Below are 15500 nucleotides of genomic sequence, written 5' to 3' on the forward strand. Positions count from 1 at the left end.
GTCCCTTAGTTCAAAATGGGGCCTAGTTGAAAATTTTGGATTCTGATCCAAACATCTGTAAAGTGATGACACTGCAATAAGCATACAATTACGATGAAGGTATTTTAGAGTCTAAAATCCTAGATTAGATTAAATTGATTTTAAAGGCATGTTTATCCCCCTTAGAGTGTAACAGGAAGGAGTTAAGGTTGCTTGGATACCTTAACTGTGCATTTCCATTCATTAATGTGTTTGGATTTCTTTTAAGAGTAATGGTAAACCCCTTGGTTTGTAATAGTTGTTTTTGAGGTAATTGTAAAGTGTTTGCCCTGAAGTTACTAATATGTATTATTAACTGAAAATCTATTTTAATGTAGTTTTTGGTCTTAAAATTTCCTTTTTAAAAAAATGTTTACAATATCATTCATGAATACTAAACAAGAAACCCAAAGAAAATGCTACCATGCAATATTTTTAATGATTTGAAGGTATATATTATCAACCTGAAAAATTAAATTGTAAGAGCAGGTTCACCGGTACACCAGTCTTGCACAAAGACGCTTGAGTGCACTGGCTAGTTAAGCTGGCTTTAGAGCTACTTTACATTAAGAGATCCATGCAAAACAGCTGAGGTGTACTGGTGAATCTAGCCTTTTAATTAATTTATTGGTTTAGATTAAGGGCTGGGATACTGAGACTGGAGCTGTGTGAAAGGGGGACTAAAGAAGTCCAATGTCTCTGTATTTTACATGCTCCCCTTACCCTCCTGCCTCAGTTTCCTTGGCAGTGATGCCTTGGTGCTCACTAAAACTGAGGCAGCAGTACTATCAAGCACTGATGTCTCATGTTATCATGCAGCCATGGAACTTTTAAAGAGCAGCAATAGCTGTGCTAAGTATTCTACCAGTAAGAACACTTGACACATCTGTCAAGTCTCTCTCTTACCACTGAGTCATTATGACCTATGGAATTGTTGCATGCACATTATCTGCATGGGAAGGATGGTGATTGATTGAGTTACCTCTGATGTCACAGTGGCCCCAGTTAAGAATTGCCTGAAACGTTGATCTTACCCTGGTCATAGCCTATTATAATCATAACAATTAACGAAAGCAATTGTTAATAACATAAATTAATTATAATTCTTCAAATATAACTCATGCAAGAATAATGTAAACTACACAGAAATTTTTATGCTGGTGGGGGGAGAGGTAGCTCAGTGGTTTGAGCATTGGCCTGCTTAAACCCAGAGTCGTGAGTTCAATTCTTGAGGGGGGCCATTTAGGGAACTTTGAGTAGAGGATTAAACTAAATGATCTCCTGAGGTCCTTTCTAACCCTGATATTCTATGATCATTCAAGATAAAAAAAAAAACTGGCATAGTTCCTAAAATCTTAAATGACCCAGTTGTTAACTAATTTAAACTCCTCAACTAATCAGTGGATTTATTTGTGAATTCTCTGAATACTCTTCTGTATTCAAAGACTAAGCGCTGTAAGTTTGGGGAGGGTACACTGTGTTTTTCATATGTAACAAGGAGGTGGAATCCTTAGTTTACTCAACCATAACTTTGGAGTCTTGACGGGAGTCCGCATAATGACATTTTCTCCACTATCCTGTGGGTGAGTTCAGACAAATGGGTACCTACTGGTAGACTAATACAGGAAATCAAAGAATTTTGTAATGCCAACATAAAAGGGACTAGCTCTGGCTGAGCAACCCAGTTCATTTCCTGTCTCTATCAGGCAGAACTTCTCTTCTGACTAGCTGAGCTAGCCTTCGTGCCGTTAAGTTCTTTTCATCAAATAATTTCCTAATCTTAACCTTAATTCAGCAGTATATTTTTAGTAGGTACTTCCCTTGAGAGGGCTCTTTAAAATTGCTCTCTCTCTCTCTCTCTCTCTTTCTCTCTTCCAGAGCACACAGTTCAGATCAGCCCAACATATTCCACCAAAAATAAATACAGTAGATTATAGATCCAATAAAATAAAGAAATAAAGCTAACCACAAATAGAAAAAAAATCAGAATGGATTTAGAGCAGAGGTGCATTCACAGACTGGATGTTTTTATTTTCATGTTAATGTGCAGGAATTTGCCTGAATATGCTCACAGAATTTGATATAAGAATGTAACATACTCGGCCAGATCCTCAGTTTGTATAAACTGGCATAGTTCCAATGAAACCCCACTGATTTACATCAGCTGAAAATCAGGCACACTGAGTATAACACAGAGAGAGTTTAAGGGAACACCTGATGTTGCATCCTCTGCTGTGGGCAGTGTTTTCTTTTACAGCATTTCCTGGATTTTCTCTCTTCTTGCCAAACCCTTAATGCTACAGTAAATTGAAATGTAAATATCGTTTTGTTTTTGCAGTTAATAGTTGTAGGTCAAATCACTTTTCATTAGGCTTGTAAGAAGCTACATGAAGAGATTCTATGTACCCTAAGGTAATGGCTTTAGTTGTTTATATCTACTGTACACTTCCTCCCCTTCCCCCAACATGATTTTAAATTTGTATCCTGTTGTAATTAAATTAAAAAAACACACTGCTTCCTGTGTGTTGGTGGCACAGAGGTGATTTAAGTACTTGGGAGCCTCCACAATTAAAGTCATTCAACAATGAGTAGTGAACAAAACTGCAAATTTTAATAGCCTTATTTTATCTTTCCTTTTCTGGTCTTCATTAGAGAATGAAAGACTTCAAAGGGAAGTGAGAAAAATCTTTTAAGTGCTTTTATGTCTGAAGATGGACTGAGAGACAGACAGATAGCTAGATATGAAGTTTTCTTGTAGAGAAAGAGAAACATAGAAGTACAAAAACAAGCATTTGTCTGCAGATAAATGAAGCAAACAAGACAAAGTGAGATGTGGACAACCTGGTAGCTGTCATGTCTTAGTGATCCTAATGTGGAAAAATGAGCAAAGGAGTCCTCTTTATTGTTTGTGTCCAAAACTAGTATTAGTGCTCCAGCAGATATGAATGAGAGGATATTCTGGGGAGCAACATATTGAATCATATTGAAAACACCAAAAACATATTTTCTTTAACATACACTTTCTGAATAAATAGGATGTTTGGGTTTATTTGTTTGTTTATTTGTTTGACACCATATAGTACTAAGTGTATAAAGACTGTGGGCTGAATACTATTTTTAGGGCTTATCTACATTGCCCCGCAATTTGGTCTATGGGGGTGTGAATAACAGTGCGCACCAAAGTGCTGCACTGTAACTCTCCTGTGTAGATGCTGTGGGCGCGAACTAAAAGGTTCCTAGGTCAGGTTAACATGGGCCTCTTCAAATAGCCCTACAATAACCTTTTATTTCGCGTCCACATGGGGGAGTTATAGTGCAGCATGTTGATGTGTACTGCTGTTCACATCCCTGTAGTCCAAACTGCAGGCCACTGTAGACATCACCTTAATTATACCCATACAACCCCACTGAAGTTAGCTAGCTTGCACAGGTGTAACTAAGAACAGAATTAGGCCCAATTAATTAAACAGGAGCTAAGTGTGCATGGCTGAGGGTAGTATTTGATCCTCCAAGATGCGTGAGAGTAAGGTGAAATTATTAGAATGAGCCCTCCTAAGAATTCCTTCAAATAGGAATTAATCTTATAGTTCCATAATCCTGCCAGCAAAGTCAATCTTGGTTCCAATTCATTTAACATCACTAGACTTACACTAGAGATGAAATGATCCTGTATGTGTAAAACCTCTTTCTGGATTGTGACTTAATAAATAATTTAAAAAACAAAGTGACCAACACAGCTTTGCATTCATATAAACCTATGCTGCTATTAAGGATAGTTTTTCTGATTATGAAATTTGGAATCTATATGTTGCCGAATGTTTTAATGTTATTGTGTTCTTTTCATGGCATTGATAGTTGTCATAAAGCTAGGTGGCCCACAAAGTACTAATCAATGAACTAAATGCCATTAAGTAAAAAATAATCTGCCACTTTTGTTTCAAGCAGCCCATGGCATCTGTGAAGATTTCTCAGACTCAGTAAGGCCTGTCAGCTTCACTAAGACACTTGACCTTCGCAAGGAGGTTGAAGATGAAGGGATTCCTCTGTATATTGAACAGTTTGAGAAAGATGTTCAGGATGACATAATTCTGCTTGGCAGCTTTGCACTGGAACAGGTCAGAGTTAAGAACTGTAAGACAATTTCATTGTTTGCTTCATAGCATGATATTGACTTTTCAACCTTGTACATCACCTATCTATTTCATTGGCCAGTGACACATATATTGACAGGATAAAGATTACCCACTTAATTGTCTTGCTTTATTTCATTGGTATTTTACTAAAGTAACTAAATTTTACTAAATTCATACCTTTATCCTTACCTCTGTCTTAGGGTGAATAAAAATAACCTCCTTTACTGATTCTTTCCTATGTAATGGAGTGCTTCTACCTATTGAATAATTAAGGTTACAGTGGGGTTTGAATCATAAGCCCAATTTTCATCCTCTCCCACAAATAAAGGTATATTTATATTAATCTACAGAATAAGAAAGTTAGGTTTGGGAACAAGGAAGAAACATTTGAAGGAAATTGACAAGGGGTTCCTGAATTCTAAAGATAGAAATGTTCACTAGAGTCCAAACAAACCCCTCTTCTAACTTTTTTTTGCCTTTTTGTAGCCAAAAGAGAGAGAGGGGATGATAGAAAAGTTAGTTTGCTGGACTCATGTTGTCAAAGGTTAGATTTTCAGAGGCTAAATGGTAGTTGTACCATTTGTTCCTCTGAAAATCTCACCCCAAATCTAGTGCACACAAGCAAAGATTAGTGGATTAATCTATCATTTAAAATTAGTAACATGAGAATGGTTCGTTGGCTCTGATGGGCTTAAAGAAAGCTGCCAAGTGAGGGATGGTGACCTAAGCTGTTACTTTTAAAAAGTAAGTTTCTAGACCTTTTCATTGTAGAAATAGACTTCAACAGTTACATTTATTGGATTAATCTATTTGGTGAGAGGGATACCTCCCTAATCTGCTGTCTCCCCCTGCTGGTTCCTTTGCCTCCTTCCTGCAGACCTTTTGAGGTGTTTGCATCCTGTGGAATTTAGGATGCGCACAAGAAGATGTGTTGCCCAGATCATGAAGCATTGGGTGGAACAGGGAGAACACGGATGGTGCCCACAGAATGGAGAACAATGGAGTAGAGAGCAAAAGGGGACAGTGGATATAGGAAGCCTGGGTGCAGCAGAACAGGTGGCATTGTTCCTTTTCTACAGACTTTGTAGGTGCATAGAGGGTTCCCACCTTCAGCAAGCTTTAATATAGCTGTTGGGAACCCTCCCAACTATCACTTACCCTCTTGAGACTCAGATGATCCTGAAGGGTTGTCATCTTTTTTATAAACATATCGGTAAATAGGTTCATTGAAAGTCTGATAATCTTATTTAGGCTCATTTTAGCATTTAGCAATTGTAGCTTTCTAGGGACAAACAAGCTTCCTAAGGTGGTTGAAGGTTTGTAGGAACCCATTGAACATTTGCAAGATGGAAGCTGGGGGGACCCTCACAAGCTTCCAAATGCTTGCAGGCGGTGTGGATTGGGATGACACCCAATAAAACTCCTAAGGCTTACTATGGGGCTAATGTTTTTACCCATGTGGCCATCTTCTGTACACATCTAAGGAGAAGAGGCCTTTTTCTGTGGCTCCCAGGAAGTATGTGAGAGACAGGGACTTTGCTCAGGATGTTACAGGAAGGAGAATGCATCTTTCAGTCCCATATTAGAACTATATATATCTATATAGATAGATAGATATAGATATATATTTAAAGACCACCCTAGGGTATTGCTAGACTTTTACTGCTCCCAGACTTAACTTCAGCTTGATAAAGATTTTTTCTTTGGAATCAAATTACTTTTATATTATCTGATTTGATTGGGGAAGTAGCCTATAAATCTGATTTGGAATTATGGATAAAAGCTTCGTAACTGACAAGGGAACATTTGAATCCACATGCTGTACACACTATCAGTTTATTAGCTCTTAATAGTCACCAGTGGAAAAAGATAATTATTTAACTGGGGTTTTATTTTTTTTATGGAAGACTGAATTGATTTGTTACCTACCTTTAAATAGGGACTCAAGGTATTCTATTTCATTCCATAGATGAAGTACATCATAGATGAAGAAGATTTTCTACCTCTCTTAATTCTATCCCTCCATGTTTCCTATTTTGTAACCCCATCCCACTCTGACACATCATCAGCAGTAACAATTCAGAACAGAAATTAGCTCTACATCTAAGGAGATTAACAATAGGGTCACTGCAAAATTGCTACTGCTCTGTGGCTGGCCACCATAAATATTGGGGATCTGTGATATCTGTGCTTTTCCTTTCTCTGGAACCATCAGTGCCATGTCCATGATGTGCTTAGTCCCTGCCAGTCAAAGATATAAGGTAGTTTTGGATATTACACTGTCAGCTATCAAGACTCCTGTAGCTGTTGTGTCACACTAGTATTCAGACATTTGGGTAAGCATGCGGCTGTCCACTGTTTCCTTTAATGGATTATCTTTCCACATTCTTTAGTATATAAATATATCCTACTAGAGCTTGTCTACATGGGAACCTTTACTAAAGTTAATTGGAATTAACTGTGGGATTAGTTAAACCACATTAAACCGTTTTGTGGATCTTTTTATTCAGAATTAAAGTGTCCTTAATTCAATTTAACCAAATTATGGGCTTGTCTTCGTGGAGCAGTAATGTGGTATAGAGGGGTGTGATGTCTAAAGTGCACTAACATATTATGCATTAATTGGTCCATGTAGGCCTTGCTGATGTGACCTAAAACTTCCCTTGTGCACTTTAATGTAGTGCTGTTAACGTAGTACAGTACCACATTAATGTGCACTAGGGAACTTTTAGTTCATGCCAGCAGGGTCTATGCGGACCTATTAATGTGCAACACCTTAGTGTGCTTTGGAAATCAGACCCCCATGGAGCTCATTACTGCTCGGTGTAAACAAGCCCTAAGGCCACTTTAATTCTGAATAAGAGCATCCACACAGGGTTATAATATGGCTTAACTAATCAACTTTAAATTCACACCTTTAGTTAATTTGGATTAATTTGCTTGAGTGTCTCTGTGTAGACAAGCCATCAGGTGCAGTGCTTAGGTTACTTTAAGGCACTTGTATTTTCAATTTGTTCTGAACTTCTTCAGAAACACCACCATTGTACACAACAAGTACAACTTTTGCTAGTCCATTTGGTCTACATTTATTGTTTTGGAGAAGCTCTCTTTTTCTCTTGTCAGTCTCTTCTAACAGTATTACTGCAGCAAATTTACAAAACAATGCAAAAATGTTTGGTATTTATTTCTCTCTGTAAAAAAACAGCAACAAAAAATTCTATTTCCTTTTGCAGGTCTAGAGACCAATTGATGTGCTTTAGCCAGCGTAATTTATGATAAATTAATTTAATCTACACATAATGACATAAGTGAGCCTGAAACAAGCTTCTATCAATTTTTGCCTTTGGAGGTAACATAATATTTTCAAATGTCGACCAAACTGAGTAATTAATCCCCAGGCTGAGCAAATGAGCATAATAAACATCTCCCACACATTCCTTTGAATTGACAAAATGAAAGCAAAAATGAGGCAGCCCAAGGGTTAAAAACATATCTGCCATACAAAGCAATGGTTTACAGTGTTAATATATGCGATTAGTCTTACACACAAGGTTCAGAAATAGAGCAGAGTTGATACTGTTTTCTTTTATGCTGCCAAAAATTCTCTGTGATGAGCCATCTGATTTCCACAGGAGCTTTGCTGGCGGCAGCTGTAACAAGCTATATATTCTTTAGTTCATTGTGTTTATTTGCCTATTCTTAGCTTCACAGCATGTTGGCGGGTTTTGTTTTAAGAAATGATTCATTGCATAATATCACTAGAGTTAAGAAAATAAAAATTGGAGTTGCACTCCTACCTTTTCCAAAAGATCATGTTTGGTTTTAGCTCTGGAACTTTAAATTGCACAGTTACTCCCTGTACTGCTTTGTAAACACAAGGGTTAATAGTATCTCTAGGAAGGCAAAACATACTGTAAAGTGAAGCCTGCCAGTGTCCTTTGAAGGTAGTATTATGGAGATGCTGATACACTGTTAATAAACCTACCTGAGAATGTTTAATTTGGACGGAGAAAAATTGTTTCCTGTGGCCCTATATGTAGCCCTAATGACTTTACAAGAGTTCTAATAATGTTTGCTTTTAATGAGGAAAAATAAATTGTACTAGGAGAAAATCTTTTCAGTAGGACTGCATTGGGATCATGGCCTAGCAAGTACAATCCAGACAGAGTACATGTAAATCTACAGAAAGACATCTGTAGCATGACAATGAAAGTCCGTCCCTAAACATGTAGAGCTTAATCCTGCAGGTTGCTGAGAAGGGTGGAGAGAATTGCAGAGAGGAAATACTTAGCGTTTGCTCAGCACCTTTGCACAGAGGCAAGAGACTTCCTCGTTGTGTGGAGGAATATGCACAGCTTGATAACATGTGAAAAGCTGTATGCCTATGTTGAACCAAGCGCTGGTGAGGAGGGGCAAGTTTGGCCATGATTCAAAGCAGAGTGAGGCTTTGACAGGGCATAATTGCACGGGCATGAATGTAAATGATGTATATAAGGCCATTTATAGAATTTTCACTGACTCCTACTGCCACACAGTAGTAGGTGGCTTATTCAAGGTTGCATAAGATGTGTGCGTAGAAGAAATTGACAGCAAGGGAAGTCACTGATACAAAAGCTTTATGAAGGTTCTAGGAAAATAGTATTTCTTATCACCAGTTGTTCAGTTGCTCATGATATATGTTTGACAAATGTTCTTGCTGATCCACCAGTCTGCAGCACCCACTCACGTCAATTTACTTCAACTTGTTATACTACAATAAAGCGCTTTGGTCAATATCCTTACCATTGGATCATCACTATTTACTCACACCTTTTATCTGCATCTTTGCCACTACCGCTAGATCAGATTCTGTGTGGTGTGTTGAACACCTCCCAGGATTGGTCCTGAAACCATATTCTTCCTTCAGATACATGACTTCACTGGGGAACACACAAACATATCTGAAGGCATGATATGGATTTTGCTTTTTTAATGTCAAAGGGTTGATTTCTAACAGTAGGGAGTGGACTCTTCATTGCTGATGTATAATAATAAAAATACTTTGCATTTCTATAGTGCCTGACAACCATGGATCTCAAAATACTCTTCAAAATGTAGTTAACAAAGCTCCTGAATGCCTCTGTGAAGGAAGAAAGTATTATCTCATTTGATTCTACAGTGAGTATCAAAAATGGTCCAATGGAAGTCATGAATGAAAACTCCTTTGCTTTAACCACTAGTCTAGTTCCCTGTCTTGTCATGGAGGCAGGGTTTGATGAAGAAAAACAAAACATGAGTTAAACTCGGTTTTGGTTTTCCAAAAAAACACAAGTAAAACTTAGTTCCATTGAAGTCTATGGCAACACTCCCATTGACTTCAGTAGGGCCAGAATTTCACCCCACATTGGTTAAAAGATTTGTTTTGGGTGCTTTGCAGGACTGAGGCTGAAAGCATAATGTAAAGTTTGTTTGTCTTTCCAGTTCCGTTCACTTCAATGGGTTCATTATTATGTCATATAAATTGGGTAGCATCTACAAGCCTCAACCAGTGAAGACCCCATTGTGTTAGGCATTGTACAATCACATAGTGCATGATAGTCCTTTGACTACTCCAGAGAATAGTACATTAACATGTATATTCTTAAGTACTTTGCAGGATCGGATACTTGCCTCCTTCCAAAACCTGACAAAATCTGAAATGTATGACATATTTTGTACACAACTTGGCTAGCAATTTTTGAAATTGGTCAACATTTCAAGTTCCTGTGACATTCAAGTGGATCTTTTTCCATTTCTCCATGTACTTCTCCAGGTCAAAAATACATCAGCTGACAGTGTCCCGTTTGCCTTGTATCTAAATTAAAGATTTTATTGATCAGTCTAAAATACTTATATGGCTTGTAAGAGGGTGGCTTGATCGTGGGCTGAAGAGCTTGGGGCAAAGCCAGGCCTGATTACAAGATGAGTCCCACCTGAGGGGAATCAGGTAAAATACAAATACAAAAGGCATTAGGAAGCTGGAGGGTGAGGGGGAAGAGGACAAACAGAGGAAGGAAGTCTGAGCCAGAGGACTAGGTGTCTGCCAAGTGGAATAAGGTCTCTGTGGATGATAGAATAATTGGAGATGGGTATGAACTAGGGGGCTACTATGATGTACCTTGTGTTTGGGACACTGAGGACTGTTTTGAATTACTTCGGGCTACTAACCCAGTTTCAGGGGAGGGCTGGTGGTAGCCCTGAGAGCGACTATATGCTGCTCCCAAAGGCCTCCGAAAGAAGGAGCAGAGGGAGGGCCCTGAGGAAACATCTCTGTCCACAAGGGGGTGCCCTGTGAAATGTGACCCCATTACAGTCCCCGTTTAGCATAGTATCTGAGAGCCTCACAATCTTCTAATGTATTTATCCTCATGACACTCCTATGAGATAGAACAGTGCTATTAGCTCCATTTTACAGATAGGAAACTGATGCACAGAGACACCAAGGGCTTGTCTACATGAACAATTACACCTCAGCAAGCTGGGGCACTAGCCTGCTGCCATCTAACTATCCGTGGGTTCCCTGCTGACATGCATTATCAGTTTGTTGGAGTGCTTTGCTCTAGTCCATCTTGAAACAGGACTAGCTCAAAGAGCATCAGAGAGTAGCAGGATTTTTTTTTCTTCCTCCAGCTGTGTGTCACATCAGGAATCAGTAAATGCTTTGCTTTTACCTTTCTTTTTTCAGTTTGGAAATGTTGATCATGTTGACGTCAGGAGTAGTATAAAGTTTCTCTAGTTAACATAGAGTCAGTAATGCCTGACGTTGTGTACCAAACTTTAACAAAATCCTGACCTCAGAAGACTCCCCCTTCCTTAAAAAAGGGGATCGGAACATAAGTAAAATTATAAAAAATACATACTTAAAATTATTTATATTTAGAAGGTGCCCATCACTCTGGTGCCTAGGCACCTGGAGTTTGGATATAACACCTCCTCCACCATTGTACTTTTAATTCCTCGTATGATTATTTTGCTAAGTGTGTTTGCATGAGTTAAAGGCAAGCAAATATTTGAATGGAGGTCACGCAATGAAGGGAAAAATATTCTTTTGTTTTCCACTAAAAGAGGACTGTCTTTGTGTTTTCACTGTGTATAGAGTATGCCCCTAGACCATATAGTATTCAAAAAATGTAAGTGTGCACCTTTTTTTTTTAAATACCAAGATCAGAAGGCAATTAAATAATGAAAGCAATTCTTGATATTCTACTTAGCTGGGACAATGGATCCTATAGCTACTGTAAATTATGGTACTGCATGTGCTGCTGCTTAAAGACATCTGACTGGTCAGCTCTCTGCCTCATTATCCTAAACTAAAGGAAGTCTATTTTCATGGTTCAATAGAGAGAAGCAATTGAAAAGATTCATCAAAGAGAATTAGTGATTGCCAAGTCCTGCTGAAGTTTAAGTGACTTCATAAAACACTGACCGCCTGTTAAAACAGACAGACCTGATATGATGATGATTCCCGGCACACTTTGATGCACAAAAATGTAAAAATTGTTACAATGAATATAGTCTTATGTGACCACTCATGGATTCTTGTTTTTTGATCTGACATACAGCTGGGAGCCTGGAAACCCTCAGAATCCTGACTTGAGTCAGGGATGCCAGGCTGTCAGGTGCATGGCAGGAAGCTTGGAAGTAGACACCTTGGGAAGCCTCAATTTTGTATTGAAAAGTTGAAACAAAGTATTGCTTTAATTTTATATAATGTTTTCCTAAACAAACTCATAGCATTCCCATTCCATGGGAAAATGTGAGCTTTTGGTCCAGTGCAGAACATTTTTTCCCCAAAATGTCCCATACACCAGGAAATCTGGGTTCTGCCCAACCCAACATGTTAGGTATACTCAGCCCATGCTATGATACAACTTCTCATTTCAGTATTTTGGGAAGTACTGAATTTGAGTGTGCAAAGAGGGTATATGGAAAATGATGAGGCTTTACTTTCCAGCTACAAATGTAAAGCAGATGTTGTAATTTTGATCCATGGTGGGGGTTGGGGGAGAACAGCTGGGGGGAGGGGTAAAGTTCTATTCTACATGGAGAATAAATGATTGTGTGTGGCAACTTGTCATTTTGAATATTCCGTGGCAGACAAAATAGAGTACCTTGTCGTTAAAGCAAACAGTAGCAGCAAACGGGATTTTTGTGAGGGTGTTCTTTAAGTGACAGAAGAGAGACTACATGACCCTTGGGGTGAGTTTGTCTGTTTGTTTGTTGCGTTCTTGCTTGCTGTGTACTTGCTTGATGAAAGAGTATAGTGTGGTCCATTATGGGGGCTGTGAGCCAAGTGCCCTGCTAGGCTAGGCTGATAGCTTACTGAGGCTCTAGCCGGCTATCCTTTGGTCCCTAATCCCTTGAAAAGGAGGCAGGGCTAACTCAGGGAGAACAGAGGTTTAAAAAGCCAGCTTCTAAGTGACAGAGGAGCTAGTAAATGGAAGTTTTGTGAGGGAGTTTAGAGAGGGAGCATGAGAGGTAGTTTCACCTAACAAACATACTCTAAACTTAGGCCAGCCCCCCCCCCAACCCCAACAGTCCCCAAAGGGTAAAAATAACATAGGGGGAAGTCCAGCACCAAAGTGGGAGCTATCCAGTTTAGTGCAATGGATGCATGTGGCAAGGTGGCATACGTGTGCATTCAGAGGAAGCAACTCCTGGCCCTCAGAGATGGAGGACGGGCTCTTGAGACCAGAGTGGCTGAACTAGAAGAGGTAAGGGAAACAGAGAGGTACATAGAGGAGACTTTCAGAAACACAGTAAAGCAGTGCCCCCAGCCTGGCAGCCTCTGTGCCGTTGAAGAGGAGAAAGGTCTTGGGGAAAGAGAACATCAAGCTGCAGAGGAGGGAAACAATCCCATTGTTGAGAACCTCCTTCCAAACAATGTCATGGTATCTTCTTGCACTGTGGATACCCCTCGAGAGAAGGGAATCCCGGTTATTAGGAACAAACAGACAGTAATGGGGGATTTGATTACTAGAAATCTAGATAATTGAATTTGTGATGACCGGGAGAACTGGTTAGCGAATTGCCTGTCAGGTGCGAATATTGTGGACTTCTTGAGATATCTAGATGGACTTACGTTCAGTGCTGGGTACAAGCCAGTGGATATGGTACATGCATGTACCAGTGCCACAGGGAAAGGTAGGAGACAGGTCCTGGAGGCCAAATTTAGGCTGCTATGTAAGAGATTAAAGTCCAGGACCTCACTGGTATCATTCCCAGAAATGCTTCCAGTTCCATGCACAAGACGGTTAGATAGGCACAGTCTCAATGTGTAGGGAGGAGGGATTTAGGTTTATTAGGAAGTGAGGAACCTTTTGGGAAAGGAGGAATCTATACAGGAAGGATGGGGTCCACCTTAATCAAATGGAATCAGATTGCTGACATGTAAAATTACAAGGGTTGTAGAGTTTTTAAACTAAATGCTGGGGGAAAGCCAACAGGTACAGAGAAGCACATGGTTTGGACAGACACATCCCTTAGGGGAAGATATATTAAAGGGGTTACTCTATATCCTAAGAAAGAGGATAGACTATAAGTTGATAAAGCACAGGCTGGAACTGAAGAGAAGCAGTCAAAGGAAAAAGATTCCCATTCAATTACATGACATGAAGGCAGACAACTAAATATTGACATATTTTATAAGTGCTTGTACACAGATGTTCATTATTTTTACAGTAATTTTCATACACTAATTTTAATTTAATATCTTTTAGTTATAGAGTGTTCAAGTGCACATGTATGTGTACGTGAAACAAAAGAAAATGTGAAGGTTGATATAAGAGGAAATGGTTGGATAAAGGAACAATATTTTTTGTGAGAGCAAAAAGGGTTTAATTAATAAATAATAAATAAAATAAATAAAATAAAATAAAATTTAAAAAATATTATTTCATATTTATCTCATCCTTTTTTAATTTCTATTTTTGTGTATGTTTTATAATGTACATAATATATTAGTATAGTAGTACATTTATATAATTTATACATAAATAAATATACATATATTGGGGATGTATGCTCAAAATTTTTTTACTGATAGGGGTGCATGATCAAAAAAGTTTGGAGACCACTGATCTAACAGCATATTGCATTGTTCCTTTTTCCAACCATTTCCTCTTATTATTATTAATATTTTTTAGTGAGAGCAATGTGATTGAATATGCCTCATTATTTCTGAAAATCTTGGTTTAACACTTTGTGATACAGCGATTCAAAGGTCTGGATTAGGGTTGGGGTGCGGGGTCTGGGAGGGAGTTAGGGTGCAGGAGGGCGCTCGGGATGGGGGTGCGGGAGGAGGCTCAGGGCTGGGGCAGGCAGACGGTGCAGAGCATTTACCTGGGGCAGCTCCTGTTTGGTGCAGGGGGTGTGCAGGTGGCTCTTCGCAGCGCAGCACCACCCCCATGGCCACGATTCTGGGAGCCACGATTCTGGGAGCTGCCCCCCAACCCTCCCGGGCAGGCAGGACCACCTGGAACGCAGGGGCTTTAGAGGCTGCAAGGCCCTGGGCTAAGGGGGCCCCGTGGCCCTGGCCTGCAGCTCTAAAGCCCATTTTGGAATGCGGCCCTGTGAGCATGGGCCGGAGGACTCAGGAGGAGCAGGGGCAGCTGCGCAGGCAGCGGCTGGAGAGAAGCGGCGCTTTCCCCTTCAAAGCGCCGCTTCTCTCCAGCCGGCTTTGAACGGGAAAGCGCTGCTTCTTTCCAGCCTCTGGCTGCGGGGCTGCCCCTGCTCCTCCACAGGCCGGAGGACTCAGGGCTGCATTCCGAAAGGGGCTTTAGAGCTGCAGGCCAGGGTCCCAGGGCTCCCTTAGCAGAGGGCCCTGCAGCTGCTAAAGCCCCTGCGTTCAGGATGGCCCTGCTGGCTGTGGGGGGGTTCCTCGCTCCCTCCCTCCTCTTGCTGCCCTTTTTTCCCCCCCTGTGGTGGCGCTCTGCCTGCCATGCCCCCCAATGGATCATCTTGTGCGCCCTCTGGGTGTGCGCACCCCACTTTGGAGCCCACTGTGTTAGATGACAATGGTTTGCATACCATGGTGAGGAAGTGTTTTATTGTAGCTGAAGCATGGATCTGCAAGTCAGGAGTCCAGTTCTAATCTCAGCTCTACCCATTACTTTTTATGTGACTTTAGGCTAAGTCACTAAACCTGAGTTCTGTGCCTCAAGTTTCTCACCTGTGTAAAAGACACAAAAATAGTATACCAACCTTAGGGGAGTGTTGTGAGGATTAGAGAGGACTAGGAGAAGAGCCACAACAATGATTAAAGGACTAGAAAACACACCCTTATAGTGAGAGACTCAAAGAGCTCAATCTATTTAGTTTAATAAAGAGAAG

The 15500-nt window shown here is 40.0% G+C and overlaps 1 protein-coding gene across 1 annotated transcript in view; it reads left to right on the forward strand.

Moving 5' to 3' along the window:
* The window catches only part of LOC123363196, a 315703-nt gene that overhangs the window by 107077 nt on the left and 193126 nt on the right, over positions 1–15500 (forward strand). Inside the window, exon 10 of the mRNA XM_045004078.1 lies at positions 3961–4133. Within this exon, the coding sequence (XP_044860013.1) occupies positions 3961–4133 (173 nt within the window). The remainder of the gene's footprint in view (positions 1–3960; positions 4134–15500) is intronic.

This window comes from Mauremys mutica, chromosome 2 (genome assembly GCF_020497125.1).
Source record: "Mauremys mutica isolate MM-2020 ecotype Southern chromosome 2, ASM2049712v1, whole genome shotgun sequence".
NCBI classification, from domain to species: domain Eukaryota; kingdom Metazoa; phylum Chordata; order Testudines; family Geoemydidae; genus Mauremys; species Mauremys mutica.